Below are 18,180 nucleotides of genomic sequence, written 5' to 3'. Positions count from 1 at the left end.
AGACAGGTAAAAAGAGAGGGGAAAACAGAGAAGCTAAAAGAAAGGAGGAGAGAGGGGATTCTGTAAAATATAAAGCAAACAGAAACAGGAAAGTGATGGGAGCGAGAGCGTGCTGTGTGTTGTGCTGTGTGTTGTGCTGTGTGTTGTGCTGTGTGTTGTGCTGTGTGTTGTGCTGTGTGTTGTGCTGTGTGTTGTGCTGTGTGTTGTGCTGTGTGTTGTGCTGTGTGTAGAGAATACAGAACAAAAAGAAAAGAGAAAAAAAGGAAGAGATTGCCTCAGCAGAAAGGACAGAAGAGAAGAAACAGGAGCACTGAAGAGAAAAAGATCAACAGTTCTGAAATACAAATAACTGCAACACAAAAGGAGTGGAAAAATGACACAAAAAAAATGAAAAGACAAAGTGTAAGACAAAGACACACACACACACACACACACACTTTCCCCACACATAAAGAGTAAAGAACTCTAACTCAGGGAAAAGAAGCTGCAGCAAAGAAATCGTAGGAAGAAGCTCGGAAAAATTTTAAATAACGCATTCCTCATAGTTCAGGCCGAGAAAGAGCGAGAGAGATAGAGAATAAACAGAGAGAGAGAGAGAGAGAGAGAGAGAGAGAGCTAGATAGATAGATAGATAGATGGAGAAAATGAGAAAATGAGAGAGACAGTGAGAGAAGCAGAGAGAGACAGACTGACAGATTGACAGAGAGAGGGAGAGAGAGAGAGAGAGAGAGAGAGATGGCCTGGTCCACTTACTCTTCACCCCCTTTTTGCCTTTGCGCTCCTTTCTGTATTGCTCCTTGAGTTTGGTAATCAGACCCTGATCCACGTCCCAGGCCTCAGACTGCTTCTCCTTCTCTACACGGGGACAACACACAGCACCAGGTTCAGTCGGCCAATCAGGTCATGCCAGGGGCGGGGCTTCTGCTTACGGTACAGCTCATCACCAAGAGCTGTTTTAATTCCACTAATTCCCAAATTCCCAGCATCCTTCACTAATTAAAATGGCTTCTTAATGATGTTCTGAATGAAGCTGTGAGCTGCTAAAGCCTGATTTAATTATTTTTTATTAATCAACATTTTAAAGCAATGTTCTGTAATATTAACAGCCCTTTACTTCCTCCCTCCCTCCCTCCCTCCTCTGTTTACGCTACACATTTCTCATCAGTAGCATTTTTTTTTTTTAAGGAAAAACATTCAGATGTTCAGGGTGGGGGCGTCGGGAGAATAATGCAAACAGAAGCCTGAAATGAAGAAACGAGCTGTATGTACATGTTTTTTCCCGAGGTTTCAAGATTCAGGATTTTTACAGGTTTTAAATTCTAAATTAAATTTTTGGTTTTACTCTCGAAGTTCAGGACACTGCTCAGGGTCAGTTTTGTATTAGCACTGCACAAATTTTTCCCCACATATTTAATAAAGTGATAATAGTGTAAGAAAAACAAAATGAATTGCTGCCCCTGATGCTGAAACAGGAGCAGGTCTGCCACGGACACACAGGACACGGCAACGACAACAAACACGGAGACAAATCCAACAAGTCACAATGAAATAACAAGACAGGTGGTTAGCGTTACATTTTAAACGCGCGTGTGTGTCTTACCCCAATCTGTACCGTCTCCTGCACTCCTGGACTCGGGTGACGTGTCCATGTCCTCAGTAGTGGACAGGAAGTCAAAGTCCTTCAGTGCGTCCTCAGTGTCGAGGTCATCACACACATCAGCAGCCGGAGAGAAAGAGGAGGAAGACGGCTTCTTCCTCACAATCTAACAACAAGACAATAAGAGGAAAAGTGAGTAAAGGCAGTGCGTAAAGATGGTGGGTAAAGTCCATGCAGAAAGATAGCGTGAAAAGACTGTGTTTAAAGACAGTGTCAAAAGATGGCGTGCAAAGACTGTGTGTAAAGACTGTGTGTAAAGACGGTGTGTAAAGTTGGCGTATAAAGACTGTGTGCAAAGATGGCAAGTAAAGATGATGCATACAGATGGTGCATAAAGATGTGTAAAGACTGTGTGTAAGGTGTGTATATGAAGACGGTATGTAAAGTGTGTGTGTAATTCTCACCGTTCGTGAATCAACGATGGTCCTCTCTCTCCCGTCGATGTCTTCTTCATCCTCCTCATCACTGAACTCAGCAGTGGCACTTTCAATGAACTTAAACGCCTCGAGCACGGCATTCGACTCCGACAGCTCTGCTTTCCTGTGTACACACACACACAGGTAAATAAACGTTCCACTTTTAAATGTCCCCGAGCTGTAGAAAGCGTCATTAATTATCTGTAATTTTTTAAAATAATGATTTATTCCACGGTCATTTACTGAACTGATCTGTAATCATATTTACTGGCAGTTAACTAATAAGAAGAAGAAAAAGAAGAGAAAGAAGAAGAAAAAGAAGAAGAAGAAAGGGACAGCGAGAGACGCAGAGACAGGCAGACAGAGATGGATGGACAGATATGGAGACAGAGAGAGACAGAGCGATTATGATGATATAGAGGACAGTAGTGTTGTTTTAAATATAACTGGAGTTCCATACAAGTTGAAATATTTTTCTGTAGAATTCAACTCTGCAAAGGAGAAAAAACATTACAGTTTTGATCTAAACAGCAGTTTCTAATAAGAATTGTGAGTGTTATAGAATACTGCTGATACCTGTGAAGTGTATTGTGATATAACTGATCAGGATATGGAGATGATGTGGTCATTGCAGCGCTGTTTTATTACCCTGTGTTTGCTCCTTTAGGTGCCGAGTCCGTGCCGTTGATCAGAGGCTCCTGACTGGTCCGGCTGGAATCTCCCATCAGCCCCAGCAGAGCCTTCACCCTCTGAGACTTCACGTCCAGGATAGTGTCCGTGTAGCCCACCTCCTGCAGGTACCTACAGACACACACACAAAATAATTTACACACTACACATCTATAATTTCGCCCCAATTTCCCGTTTGTGAAAAATACATTTGCTTTTGTCCACAGACCCAGATCAGTGCAAATCTGGGAGAGAACATGTTATTCGTGTGTGTCCGAGCTGTGATAACGTGTGTGTGTGTGTGTGTGTGTGTGTGTGTGTGTGTGTGTAGATATGTGTGTGAGCTTTCTGGGTTTAGCCCTGTGGTGTCCACTACAGAATGCTCTGACTGGCTGGAATAAAGGGGGTGTGACTTCACCACACACTTATGAATGAAGAGTCTCCAGACTGAGAGAGAAAAGAAACATGGCGACTGTTCAGTACTGTGATGCGTCCAGGAGAGGGAGCGAGTAAGCTGTATGATCGCCGAGCTGGACAAAGAGAAGGTTCAGGACTGAACCGGCTCTCAGAAAGTCGAGAGACAGACAGACGGAGACAGAGAGAGAGAGACACAGAGAGTGTGATTGGGCACAAAGAAAAAAAAGTACTGCTACATTAGAAATTACAGGAAGTTGGTCCATGTGCGTTGTCTTTAATGAAAGGGCTTTAATTTCACCTAAATTATTTGTATTCGTATTTATTTATGTGTACGTATACATATATTTTTAAATGTGTGTATCTCAATATTAACAATACAACTACAAAATGCATTAGGCAAAAAGAAGGAGGCGTGGCCCGTGTGCTTCAGTCTCAGTGAAGGAGGCGTTGCCCATGTGCTTCAGTCTCAGTGAAGGAGGCGTTGCCCGTGTGCTTCAGTCTCAGTGATGGAGGCGTTGCCCGTGTGCTTCAGTCTCAGTGAAGGAGGCGTTGCCCATGTGCTTCAGTCTCAGTGAAGGAGGCGTTGCCCGTGTGCTTCAGTCTCAGTGAAGGAGGCGTTGCCCGTGTGCTTCAGTCTCAGTGAAGGAGGCGAGGCCCATGTGCTTCAGTGTCGGTGATGGAGGCGTTGCCCGTGTGCTTCAGTCTCAGTGAAGGAGGCGAGGCCCATGTGCTTCAGTGTCGGTGATGGAGGCGTTGCCCGTGTGCTTCAGTCTCAGTGAAGGAGGCGTTGCCCGTGTGCTTCAGTCTCAGTGAAGGAGGCGAGGCCCATGTGCTTCAGTCTCAGTGAAGGAGGCGTGGCCCGTGTGCTTCAGTCTCAGTGAAGGAGGCGTTGTGATCCTTCACCTTGAGCTCTGTCTAAACTAAAAACTGATGGTCCTCCACAAGAGAACACTTTATTGATTCTGGACTGTGATTGGTCAGTTAGGGGGCCATACCACATGAAAGAATGTGTGGGGGGAGTAACTGGAGGTTTGTAGACAGGGTATTGCAGGTCAGGTTGACATTTTTGCAAGGGAAAACTTGGCAAGCTGACAACGTATTGTAAAGAATAAAATGCAGAATGCAGTTAAAAGACTTAAAGAGCTGTTTAAACCACAAACAGCTGGAATTTTTTGAATAAACCCCCCCCCCTTCACATGTCAACTGTTTGGTAATAATTCAGTGTCAACTGAATGAACGTGAAAGTAAACAAAATGGCTGCAAACCAGTGCGAATCTGCCCGAGCTGAAAAGAGAAGCGCATCATCAGTACTCACTGTCTGAGGAGCTGACGACCCTGTTTCCACGACAGCTGATTGTTCAGGGAACCAGGAGTGTCCTTCTCGTTCCCTTCATCTGTAAAACGAGAGAGAAGAGACGAAAAGAGAGACGCACACTTAGTAAAACCTGTGTTAAAGGATGCATTGATATCATGGCGATACACGTGTAATCTGTACACTGTAGCCATAACAACAGACCCCTGACATTTTCTTTGTATCCGATAATACTGGCTAACTAATTAGTCTTGGCTGTAATATAAGTGTTAATCTGCAACAGTAAAGTGATCAGCTTCCTCCTCACCATAGTTAATCAAATCCCAAACCAATTACAGTGAGCAACTGTACAGAAAAAAAGCAGACTTTCCCCACGTTGTTCTTCTGTATTAATGAGAAGATCTCTGTCTGAGACCGAGACGGGGCATAAAAACTGGGTCAGTCCTGATTTAAGGAGGTGGAGGGCAGGTGTGGGACAGCGGCGCCTCCTGCGGCTCAGCAACATTTCAAGAGAGCAGACGCGCTGAGAGCAAAGCCGCTCTCATGCATACAGATGAATGTGGTGTAATAATGTGTCTGATGGCAGGTGGAAAACAGAAACATTATGACCTTGTCTGTAAAGCGGCAGGATTAATTGTAGCGCTGAAACCGTACAGTAGCAGGATTGGGTCTTTTATTACTTCGTCCCTACTTTAAAATATGAATAAACCAAGGCTTACCGGAGTCGTAGCTTGGCGGCTTCATGTCACCTTGATTCAACTCCGTTCCATATTTTAACTTGTGGTACTTTGCCCTGAGAGAAAAATAAAACATAAATATGAAGTCCAATCAACTTTTATTATGCATGTATTATGTTTACTTACTGAGGCACTAGAGATGACAATGTGAACTTAAAGCAATCATAACACGGTTCTCTCCCACAATGCCACAGTAACAAATCAAACCACAAACCCCGCCCCTAATGGAACAGTTACTAAACAATAGATTCTTCCTCCTATGACACTGTGACCAATCGCACCACAGTTCCCTCCTCTAAAAATAAACACAAACAGAAGCATAGTGTTCTCCGCCAATGCCACAGTAACCAATCTGACCAAAAATCTGCCCCCTCATGTAACAGTGACCAATCAGACTGCACATCCCATTCCCAATGCCACTGTAACCAATCAGACCACAGATCCTGCGGTTTCTGCCTCCAATGTAACTGCATCATAGTTCCTGCCCCAATGCAACCATAACCAATTAAAGCACAAATCCCACCCCTACTGAAAACGCAGAAAACCACAGTCCCCTCACCCTATTCATACCTATAGAATCACAGTTCCCACCCCCAATACCACTGTAACCAATCACACCACAGTTCCCACCCCCAATGCCACTGTAACCAATCAGAGCACAGTTTTGACCCTTAATGCCACTGTAACCAATCAGAGCACAGTTTCGACCCTTAATGCCACTGTAACCAATCAGATCACAGTTTCGACCCTTAATGCCACTGTAACCAATCAGATCACAGCTCCCACCCCCAATACCACTGTAACTAATCACACCACAGTTCCCGCCCCCAATGCCACTGTAACCAATCAGAGCACAGTTTCGACCCTTAATGCCACTGTAACCAATCAGACCACAGTTCCCACCCCCTCAATGCCACTGTAACCAATCACACCACAGTTCCCAACCCCCCAATGCCACTGTAACCAATCGGAGCACAGTTTCAACCCCCAATGCCACTGTAACTAATCACACCACAGTTCCAACCCCCAATGCCACTGTAACGAATCAGTTCCTACCCCTAATGTAACCATAACCAATCAGACCACAATTTCTGCCCCCCAATGCCACTGTAACCATTCAGAATCGTTGTTGCCCCAAACCCCAAGTAAATTTAACCAATCAGACTGTAGTTCCTGCTCCCAATTATTTTAATCAATTGATTCAAATTTCCACCTCCAATAAAGGATCAAACCACAGTTCCCACCCCCTACATAACCAGTCAAACTGCAGTTCCCACCCCCTACATAACCAATCAAACCGCAGTTCCCACCCCCTACATAACCAATCAAACCGCAGTTCCCACCCCCTACATAACCAGTCAAACTGCAGTACCCACCCCCTACATAACCAATCAAACCGCAGTTCCCACCCCCTACATAACCAGTCAAACTGCAGTTCCCACCCCCTACATAACCAATCAAACTGCAGTTCCCACCCCCTACATAACCAATCAAACCGCAGTTCCCACTCCCTACATAACCAATCAAACCGCAGTTCCCACCCCCTACATAACCAGTCAAACCGCAGTTCCCACCCCCTACATAACCAATCAAACCGCAGTTCCCACCCCCTACATAACCAGTCAAACCGCAGTTCCCACCCCCTACATAACCAATCAAACCGCAGTTCCCACTCCCTACATAACCAATCAAACCGCAGTTCCCACCCCCTACATAACCAATCAAACTGCAGTTCCCACCCCCTACATAACCAATCAAACCGCAGTTCCCACCCCCTACATAACCAGTCAAACTGCAGTTCCCACCCCCTACATAACCAATCAAACTGCAGTTCCCACCCCCTACATAACCAATCAAACCGCAGTTCCCACTCCCAACATCACTGTAATAAAATGAACAACATTTATATCCCTAGTGTAACCATAACCATAAAAAAAAATAAATAAATAAATGTACAATGTGCAATCATTAGCAGGTTGGTGTGCTGTATGAGGAACAAAATACTTCCATGTGACTTTAAAGAAAAAAAATCTTAAATAAAATTGTGCGGCAGTAATGGGAACTCTGCTTCATCATACCACTTTTTTTTTTTAGGATTATTTTTCTACAACAGCATCACACGGAGTGATCTATTCCTACTGATTACCATTTTTACTCATTTCCTGAGCAGCTCCAGATGGTTTGCAGGCAGAAATGTCAAGGGAAGGAGTAACAATAGTAACACAATAACCAAAGTGAAGATAAAAAGTAAGAAACGGGTTAAACCAGCTCTGTGCTGCAGTGAGAGCTGCTGCAGAGCCTCTGAATGCCATGAACAAAGTCTTTGTTTTTATCGTATTTTATTGTTCAAGTCTGGTTTTTATATCCGTCTGCTTTTGTCTCTTGCATCTGTTTGGATGTTACAGGTTCTCAAACGGCAAAAAAGGAATGATGGAAAAACAATCCACTGTGCTCAATCAGAAATCCCAGGGAATGTTTGGGCACGTGCAGATGGAATGCGACACATGTTAAAATCTCCTGCATGTCTGAACAGGCCAAAAAAAAAAAAAAAAAAAAAAATGGCTGCCAGCATAGCCGATATTGCAAGGACATGCTTCGCCTCAGCCATTGTTGATGAAAGGGGAAAGACGGGAAGTTGTAAAGCAGTGCCCTTTTTTGTACAGATGACTCACAGTTAAGGATGTGAAGGCTGATGTCACCAGACTGTGTGTTGCCATAGCAGTCAGTGAGATCAAGGTCAAAACAGTCTCTTTAAGACTATGAATGGCCTCTTATCTGGGAAGACGGAGGCACAAAAACAGGACAAACACAAAGAGGGCGGGGCCGCAGTGAAAGCCAGCATGACTGATTCATTGTTGAAATAGAACAGGCTTGGCCAAGAAAAGAAGAAGGAGTGAAAAAGAAATCGCGCTTAAACATGCCGGCGAGGCCCAGTAGTCCAGGCAAAACGGTAATAGACGTTTGTTTATCGGGCTCACGGACACAGAACCACTCGAGTACAAGCAGCTGTCATTACACAATGAAATGCAGTTGTGTGTAGAGGAAAGTTGTGATGGTTGAAAGAACGTCTGGAAATTTCCTTAAACCTTGAGACTTAAGTTTCACCTGCATCGTACACAGCTTCGAGGAAAAGCGCTGAGCATAAACAAGACGTGATCTAATCCTTTAAAGTTCTCATAACAGGGCTTATTTATCAAACTGGAAATAAACACAAAACATTCGGATATTATACTATCATACTATCAAGCTGGATACAAAAGATTTTATTCGTAAACTGGGCCTCAATTATCAAGGTGGATACGAAAAGTGTTATTTATAATTTGGGCCTCATTTCTCAAGCTGGATGTGAACAAATTTATGCGTAATTTCAGCTTCATTTATCAAGTTGGATACGAACAAATTTATTCATAAACTGGGCCTTGTTTGTCAAGTTGGATACGAACAAATTTATTTAAAAAGAACGACGCAATTAAGAGGCACAAGTTTGTGTCCCTTCTCCGTTTAGTGATCATTTTGTCTTTTTCAGCTCTCTGTGAGCTTTGCCTTTAATGGAGTTTTGTGGGCGTGGCTAAATATACCCCAGTTTGTCAAAAATCTCAGTCAATATTTTCATCTATCATGAACAATAATGTATGAAAGAATGAAAGTTACTCAAATTGTCATTTTTTTTTTATCCAAAATCAGATTCAAACGTTTAAAATCTCATGTTTAAAATCTCATCTCACTAATTTTTAAACTGTGTCTCAATTTAGTAATTAAATACAAAATATTAGCCAAGCTTGTGTCCTAGAAGTGATATTTAGATAATCATAGAATTAGTTATTATTATACAATAAGTGATGAATACATAATTAGTTGATATCTGACAGGCATACTGTGCCATTGTTATACCCTAAGTAGTGCACCAGAAGCCATTTGGGATTAGGTTCACTCATAATAACTGAAACTGTAAAGGAATTTGGCAGCCCTGGCCTAGCGTGCTAATCATCAGAAATATAGATAATTGGGGTATTTTTAATGCAAAAATTACTTTGTTTATAATGTAAAAGTCAGACTGTGACAATTTCTGCCTTAATCCAGAATTATTCAAAAAGGAAATGAGACGCATTGGAGATTTGTTTGAAAGAAATGTTTTAGCCTGAACAATTCATTCACACTCTGACCCAGTACAATGTTCTTCTTCTCCCTGGAGGCATCCAGGACTTTCTGGAAGTTCAGTCTCCAATTTATTCCCATCTTTCCACTGCCGTCTGTCTCACACACTCCAGACTCGAATCCCATGACTCAAGACACTCTGAAAAACCACGCTCCTCAACACAGTGAACTATTCAGAGCTCACAATCAGCTGTAATCAGTGAAGCACCACCGAGCTGTCTTACACACTCTCAGCCATCGCTTCAATATCTCAGTGAAACAGCAATAAATTTCCGCTACTGTCCGTAAACATCGCTTCTCACTCCAGTCGGAAAGTCCAGGTACGACACTGAGCAGATCCCAATAAACCCTGGCTCCTGTAAACTGTCCTACTCCATGATTAAGCACCTGCAAACATGCGTAAGTGAGAGTGGAAAGAGACTCCAGTATCGCAGACGGAGCTGAAGAATGCTGACAAATGTCATCTTGTTGCCATGGAAACACTGCATTCAGAATCATTTAAAGCTATTCAATTAGAGGACTTCAAATGAGGCAGAACCATGAATAAAGCCTTTAAAGAAGCTAACTTTACACGAGAAGGTGAGGGATAGAATTATTATGATTAATTAAATCTTAAATTTTAGTCCCAGTCTGAATCATCAAATTTTACAGACTGAGAAACAATTTTCTGTCATCTTTTACCCACATATATATGTATTCCCTCATTTATCCTGATTTGTCCTCACTGGGGCATTTGTATCATTAGCCAGTTGCTAATCCTCACTGGGGCATTTGTATCATTAGCCAGTTGCTAATCCTCATTGGTGCATTTGTATCATTAGCCAGTTGCTAATCCTCATTGGTGCATTTGCATCATTAGCCAGTTGCTAATCCTCATTGGTGCATTTGCATCATTAGCAAGTTGCTAATCCTCACTGGGGCATTTCTATCATTAGCCAGTTGCTAATCCTCACTGGGGCATTTGTATCATTAGCCAGTTGCTAATCCTCACTGGGGCATTTGTATCATTAGCTAGTTGTTAATCCTCATTGGTGCATTTCTATCATTAGCCAGTTGCTAATAATCACTGGTGCATTTGTATCATTAGCCAGTTGTTAATCCTCACTGGGGCATTTGTATCATTAGCCAGTTGCTAATCCTCACTGGTGCATTTGTATCATTAGCCAGTTGCTAATCCTCACTGGTGCATTTGTATCATTAGCCAGTTGCTAATCCTCACTGGGGCATTTGTATCATTAGCCAGTTGCTAATCCTCACTGGGGCATTTGTATCATTAGCCAGTTGCTAATCCTCATTGGTGCATTTGTATCATTAGCCAGTTGTTAATCCTCACTGGGGCATTTGTATCATTAGCCAGTTGCTAATCCTCACTGGGGCATTTGTATCATTAGCCAGTCGTTCTTCAATCCCTGAAGCTCCTCCATTGCCGCTGTTGTTAGTGTTTACTGTTAACAGCAGTGTCGTGTGAAATAACCTGTAAATCCCTCTCGATAACTCACACAGCTTTTAAAGTTCCCAAAACACAAACACTGTGATACAGGAACTTCTCCTTATGCCACTCCCTACAGAGAGAAAAATGGCTGACCCTGATGACACGGTAAACAAACCGCCATTTTCTTTATACACGCCTCAGACTCGCTAAACAGGCGAAAAGGATGATTAGTAAAAATCAGATGAATTCACAGAAACCCCAGACCACACCACAGAATAAATCTGCAGGATATGAGAAAATATACATGAAATAAAGTGTGTGAAGCGCTCAGACCTCTCCTGCTTCAGCGCATACTCCAGCATCTTAATCCTCCTCACCAGGTCCTTCTTCAGGTTCTCCTGGCCTTTTCTCTCGCCATGCAGGAAGGCAACCTGGGCCTGTAAAGCCACAGAGACAGAGAGAGAGAGAGAGAGAGAGAGAGAGAGAAACAACACAGAGATGAATTCAGTTGCTCTTTAAATGGACTCCAGGGCACGTTTTTGACTGTACTAGTTTCAGTTAGGACTGAGCGATATGACAATAAAATATCAGAATTGTTATAAATTAGGTCACAATACATTTTTCTGAGATACTGTAGATATCATTTTATTACATCATTTATTTATTCATTCATTTATTTATTCATTCATTCATTCATTTATTTATTACCAACTGGCTGGAAGGAAATAAAAGATTTTTATTTTAATTTAAAAAATTTTGTATTTAAAATTCTTAAATTATTAAATTTACTTTCTATTTTTTTTTTTTTAAATGAGTAAACATTATTCTTTAAATATAAAAGATATTCATTAATTAATAATAAACAAATATCTGATTATTTATATGTATTTTTAATGCAACCCAACAACCTCCCTGAATTAATAATCCCCTCTCTGAATTAATAATGCTTCTTTAAAATTAAATAAAATAAATAAATTGTACTTTCTTAAGCTTCAAAAGACAAAGTGAAATAGAAATCACGAGTATTAACGAGTATTTTCTGTAAAGTGATGCGATTTAGTGCCAAACATACTCATTCAGTGATTACTAGGCATGTATATTAACAAAAAAGAAAAAGAAAAAAAATGAGTAGATGTTTACAGGTGAGGAAAAGACATTGTATGTTGAGTTTAGAATGCAGAAAAGCAAGAATATTGACTCGATTGTCTTTTCGTTAGTGATCCTGGTAATATGACCAGGGGTATGAACTCAAAAGAAAATGTTGTTTTGATATTTACACTTATTAAAAAAAAAAAAAAAAAAAAAAACAACAACAAAAAAAAAAAAACGCTGTGTAAGAATTCACCACATGAGCGTAATTTTTTTTCCAGACAGGAAATAGGCAAATATTATTGACTTTGATACGGTAGTCTTTGAGACATCTGCTTAAAATCCTGCATTTCTACCACTCAAACACTGAATAATTTACAGAGAGCTATTTTCCTCTAGCACATTTTAGTGTAATGGTGAGAAAATGAGAGAATTTGGTGAGAGAATGAGAATTTAAAGGCGAGTGAAGGAGATGCGTGACGAAATGTGGATCCGGCTCTTTTTTATTAATAACACAGCTCTAAGTGCTCATTTGCTTGCTTCATTAGTGTTGCTCTCTATTCGCTCCTCTCAGCATGGAGAGCCAGAATCTGACGCACAAACCGAGTCAGAAAATATCACCCGAGCCCACACGCTGCCCTTCTTTTTCCCCCCGAGAACACACTGCGATAAAACCTCACTGAAGAGACGGAGGACGAGGAAAGACGACCAGCTAAAGCACTGTGGAGTGGGTAATCCGCCTCGGCGAGGTTTACACCAAACAGCACAGATACACAAAGACTCGGTTAAACCAACATCCTACTGTCTGGGGCTGATTTTGACATCCCGAAAGTCTAATTGTGCATTTCCACCAGACGACACGGTATGGCGCGGCTCAGCAAATCGGCCAGGATCAGTCATTTTGTCGCTATTTCTATCGCTAAATGAGCTGTGCTGCATTGAAAGTAACTGTACGGAAATCTGATAATCTTCTTGTCCTGGAAGAAGGGTGGGTGGAGCTAAAAAAATAGTGCAGACCACTGATTGGTCAAACATAATTGTGAAGAGAATGGTCCTGATTAGCGTCTCGATTGGACGTTACGATTGGACGTTACGATTGGACCAGCACAAAAATCCAAAAGGTTTTTCTCTTCTCAAAGTCTATTTCTAGACACAGTTTCATCCCATAATCCGATTAATTCTTTTATTCATTTTCATTTTGTGTCATTATTTAGCTTGATTAAATACTTTTTTCTCAGTGATCCGACTACAACCCAAACCAATTTTACTTGTTAAACACTTTCCTAATGCTTAGAATCTGAAAATTTACTTGATTCCCAAATCCCAATTGTGTCCTCTCTTAATCATAAATCAGATGAATAAAACTTCTAGGCAAACAAGCTGATCTGGATGTCCACGAGACCGTAACATGAATCTCCCACGTTTCTCCTCACACACCTGACACACAAACATCAGCACTGCTGCCTCAAAACAACTTTCAGGCGATCTTTAACTTCCCATTTTAAATAACATCGTCTTTTTTCTCCTCCCACTTGCCCGTGGTCCATTTTTGCAACCTACAATCAGATGCGGCCTCGCGGGGCCTCGTAGAGATGCTCAGGAAGCACGAATAACCCGAGTCATTACTTTATTTCACTTTTAGACTCCACACAGCAGAATGCGTATAACCGGGATGAGAAGGTTAAGAATGTAGCAGAACCTCGACCAAGGAATGATAAAGTCGCCACCAAAATCAAGCATCAAGACACCATGTAGATCAGAAGTAATTTTTGGTGAGAATTTACGTGAAAAAAATAAATAAGAGGAATGATAGGTGTGCTAAATCTTCAAGCGTAATTCATCAGTAATCTCCGAGCGCTCGGGTTCAGCGGCGTTTGGCGTGAACAGTGCTCTCTCAGTGCTCACGGTCACGTATAAAGCCGGGCGAAGAATGCCTCCACACGAGCCGAGGACAGGACGTGTTCTATTCCAGGAAGACACTGACTGCATTATTGAGGGAAAGTGTATAAGGAGCTCTCAGTCTCTCTTTTTCTCCATCCGTCCATCTCTCTTGGGCCAACTCAGCGCCTATTAACATCAATTTAAACCAGTTCACAGCCAGCAGCATGCGATTTTTCACCACAGGTCGCTCAAATTGCGCCACGCTGGGCGTATCTGTCTTTAGTTTACTCCTGGTTTCTGAACAATGTTTGCTTTGGAGAAAGATCTAGTCAATGCATTGGCAAAAAAGGATTGGCAAAGGTTGTATTTGCAGCAGTCAAATAAACGAGACTGTTACATGTTTGCTGACGAGAAAAGTTTGGACTTGGTTGATTGCTTCTTCTTGTGAAAGTTGGTGGTTCTTGGCCACATCTTTTTTTTTATTCTCTTATACGACAGAAATTTGCCAAAAATCACAATTCTTTATTGGCCTCATACTTTTTATCCATTTATTGTTAATGTTGTGGAGTAGTTCGTGTTATCACTTATCACTACCTACAACAGCTACAGTCAGTCCATCACCAGTCTCTCATTTTTCTCTTTCATGAAATTAACAATAACACATGCAGACTGTCATGTAATAATTATTGTGTACAAAAAACACAGTTTGTCGTGTTACTAAGAAACTGCAAAATAGTTCTGAAGACTTTCCTCTGGCGAAAAACTTACTATTACAAAGTGCTGACACTGGAGACTCCTTCCATAAATGTTAAGCAAATGTCTCCTTATGGTGTATCAATGTATATACGTTATACTTTGCAAAATAAGAACTCGCTTAAGTTGTTTATTATTAGGTTTAGATTATGTGTAGCATCCAGCGTACAAGTCCCTGTGAATGATCTGTTACTATAGAGACGATAACGTATTAGAACGAGTGCATTAATATAAACCTGTGACCTGAATTACAGCCGGCCCTACTGTCAGAGCTGCTGTTATACAAACTCTCTCTGATCAATCAGATTCGAGAATTCACCAGTGCTGTGGTATGAACTATTTTATTTCCTTGTTTTATAAAAAAAAAAAAAAAAAAAAAAAAAAAAAAAAAAAAAAAAAAAAACATTGCACTAGTATCTATCAGTAATGAAGCAGAGATAAAATGCCGGCTAGTCTAATCTTTCCTCTTACACAGGTAAGCACTCATACTATTTCCACCACACCTTCCTCACCTTTAAAACAATCAACGCATGTTGGATCAGCAGTAGTGCACAGCAGGGTGTGAGGTCTTCTCTAGTTACACCACACAGACAGAAACACCAATATCCTGCCAAGCAATAAAGCCTCACACTCACTCCTGACAAGCGAATAACCCCTATTTACAATGCAAAAACAGCGGCTCTGCAAACACAGGGCCACTTTTCTGTTAGCATTAACGTGCTAGTGCTCCTATGACTGGGGTTTGATAAACAGCCAAGAGGATTCCAGGCATTCCAGTGTACGGGCCGTTACCAAGCGAGACGTGTGGGTGTGTTAAAAAAGCCACCGATAGTGGTGAGATAGATAATCTCAGCTTGCGGCCTGGCCTTCGAGTCGGGAAAACAGAGTAACTGTTATTGACGCTTTCAAAAACCACATCTATTGCGACAGGGGTCCTCTCATAAAAAGACTATGACTTGCACTGACTGGTTGCTCATCAAGCCCTGGTATGATGAGGATGGCAGCTTCTGGGAGGCCCAAACTCTGACTCCCATGACTGGTACATCTTGCTAAAAAGATTACATTTTTCTCTGAGTGGTGACTTGTCAAGCCAGAACTCCCCCTGGTTTGATAATGATGGTAGCTTCTGGGAGGCCAAAACTGTTTGACTCCCATGAGTCGTACACCTTGGCAAAAAGATTACAATTTGCTCTGACTGGTTGCTCATCAAGCCAGATCTACTGCCCCACTGAATGGTAGCTTCCGTAAGGCACAAACTACTCGACTCCCACGAGAGGTATAATCATGGTGGTCAGCAGCAAACACCACAAAGGGGAAAAAAATTTGGAAATCATCATCAAGAGAAAATACAGCAGCGTACAGAACTCCGGAAATCCGAGTCACCCTCCTTCCCACTTCAGACAGGTCCTTGATGCCCCACTCCCCACCCCCTCCCCGGATCTGGCGAACACTCTGTCACGCTGTCGAGTGTAGCGGTCATGAATCATCCTCGGGGTGTGAGGGCGTCATTCAGAGCTCTCGAGTAGAGGGAGGAAAGAACATTCCTTCTGCACAGTGCAGAGCTCCTCGCTTTAGAGCGCTTACACTCCCACGGCTACCAAAACTGCACTGCATCTGATCCAGCATTCCAGTAAAGCAAGGCAGGCATGCGTGGCGAGGTTCCTTCAGCATTCCTTTCACTCCTTTCCATTATCTGGCCATCCACCTATCAGTGTACCCTACTGCACACACAAAAAGGCTATGGAATTGTGTATTGATGGAACTGGTGTAGCTAGGGAGGGGATTTTGGGTTTCATCCCCGCTTGAAATATTTCATGTCAATGTTTACACTTTCTTATATATGTGTTAAATAACATTGTTTTTTGCAAATTAATTGCACTAAATTGATGTTCACTAAAGGTCAAAGTAAAAAAACTAAAAAAAAAAAAACAGTTCTTTAAACACATTTGTTTGGCTATTAGTGAGAAACCAATCAGAATCATGCATTTTTCAGTTAGATCTGCTTTAAGTTTTAGGTAAGATGTCATTTCCACCATATTACTAGCAAGCTGTTTTTAATTTTAAGTTATTTTCCTGGGTATTTTATAGTGATGCCACCGATCTGATAAACAGTACCAGGAAAAACTGCTAGATCAGATAGCTAAGAAATAAAGAATAAATTTGATCTGAGCCTGTAACAAATGGAATTGGGTTTGGAAAAGATTTATTTATTTATTTTTGAACTGCAAATGTTTACATATAAAGAGACTTGATTCTTTTTTTTGTTGTTGTTAGGATTAATTTTTATTAAATTTATGCTCTATAGGGTTTTTTTTTGTATTATATCTGCAATGTAAATGATTGTTGTGTGAATGCTGCGGGTTTGTGCAAGTCATGTTTTTAGCTATGTATTTTTTCCCTGTTTTTAAGTGCTTCAATTAAAAAAAAATCATTTTAAAACAACAAAAAAAAAATTTAGATGAGTATTGTATAGGCTGATCCTCAAGGTTTCAGGTGCAGCATCGGAGTTGGAAATTCATGCAGTCTTTAGTATTTTATTTCTCAACGCCTTAACTTTATTTCTAAGGCAAAACTGGCTGACGGTAAATCACGCTTCTGATCTCAGTCCCACTCTCCTGTCCTACCAGAGCTGAAATAATCCTTGAGTGGTCCAACTATATGTGTTCATCATGAGCGAAATGAGAAATGAAATTTTTTTCCTATGTAGCAAAAGATAAACCACTAAACCATCTATTCTACAAGTCTTACACTTCCTACATTTATTATATAAATTTTATTTTTATCCTTGCTGCATTGGTGAGTCCAAGCATAATTATTATTTTTTTTATTTTAAATTTTTGTGGATTTTTTTTAAAAATTCAATGTTACAGACTGATTTTATGACCTTAGTATTATAATGTTAGAGCTGTCAGATAAACTCTTATAATATGAAGGTCTCGATTTCTGTATATTTCTGACTAAAACATCATTGAGGCTTTCTGAGATTTTACCTGCAGAAACAGAAGAACCGTAGAAAAAAAAAAAAGAAAAAAAAAAAGAAAAAAAAAAGAGAAAAAAAGAGAAAAAAAAAACAGGAACAGGAACTTGTTTCCCGGACATTCTGCAACATTGGATGTAACTACAAACAAATAAAAAAAATACGTTGTGCTGTTCTTTAACAACCAAAAAAGCAAAAGCATTGGCAAACTGCTGAAGTATAAGAGGAATAAAACACTTCGGAACATGCTGTTGGAGAAAAATGATCAACTTCAGGGTTGTAGCAGTAACTGCGCTTCATCACATTCTTCTACAATGGCGTGACGCAGAGGGTTTTATTCCTTACGTAAATCAGAGAAAATATTGGAGTCTAGTGCTCAGATGCTTGTGATTATTTTGTTGGAGTTACTTTGGCCCTTATTTCATTACCTGAATTTTTGCGCTTCTGCAAATATAAAGAATTATCGAGACGGAGTTTAATTTAAGCGTTCTGGCTGTGATGTATCCGAAAGCCTAGCTACCGAAAACGACAGATACGCTTCAGAAAGGTCAGTAAATTAATCATGTCTTGTTCACGCTTGAGATTTCTTTCGTGGAAAATGAACCAGCTGCACGTTAGAAACTCTACTGAGATTTTCAATACAAACTGACTGCTACACTGGGATTTGGCTTCCACAGAACTGGGA

The 18,180-nt window shown here is 41.0% G+C and overlaps 1 protein-coding gene across 2 annotated transcripts in view; it reads right to left on the bottom strand.

The window, feature by feature from the left end:
• The window catches only part of LOC113544279 (striatin), a 37,683-nt gene that overhangs the window by 6,448 nt on the left and 13,055 nt on the right, over positions 1-18,180 (bottom strand). Inside the window, exons 2-8 of one of the 2 annotated variants that reach the window (XM_034301267.2) lie at positions 11,129-11,232; positions 5,191-5,264; positions 4,475-4,553; positions 2,722-2,874; positions 2,062-2,197; positions 1,601-1,763; positions 754-855 (exon numbers count right to left, since the gene is read on the bottom strand). In XM_034301267.2, the coding sequence (XP_034157158.1) occupies positions 754-855; positions 1,601-1,763; positions 2,062-2,197; positions 2,722-2,874; positions 4,475-4,553; positions 5,191-5,264; positions 11,129-11,232 (811 nt within the window). The remainder of the gene's footprint in view (positions 1-753; positions 856-1,600; positions 1,764-2,061; positions 2,198-2,721; positions 2,875-4,474; positions 4,554-5,190; positions 5,265-11,128; positions 11,233-18,180) is intronic. The other variant, XM_034301268.2, reaches the window with a different exon arrangement.

Source organism: Pangasianodon hypophthalmus, chromosome 28 (assembly GCF_027358585.1).
Source record: "Pangasianodon hypophthalmus isolate fPanHyp1 chromosome 28, fPanHyp1.pri, whole genome shotgun sequence".
Lineage (NCBI taxonomy): Eukaryota > Metazoa > Chordata > Actinopteri > Siluriformes > Pangasiidae > Pangasianodon > Pangasianodon hypophthalmus.
The sequence above is the reverse complement of the archived record's forward strand: the minus strand, read 5'-3'. Positions and strand labels throughout refer to the sequence as shown.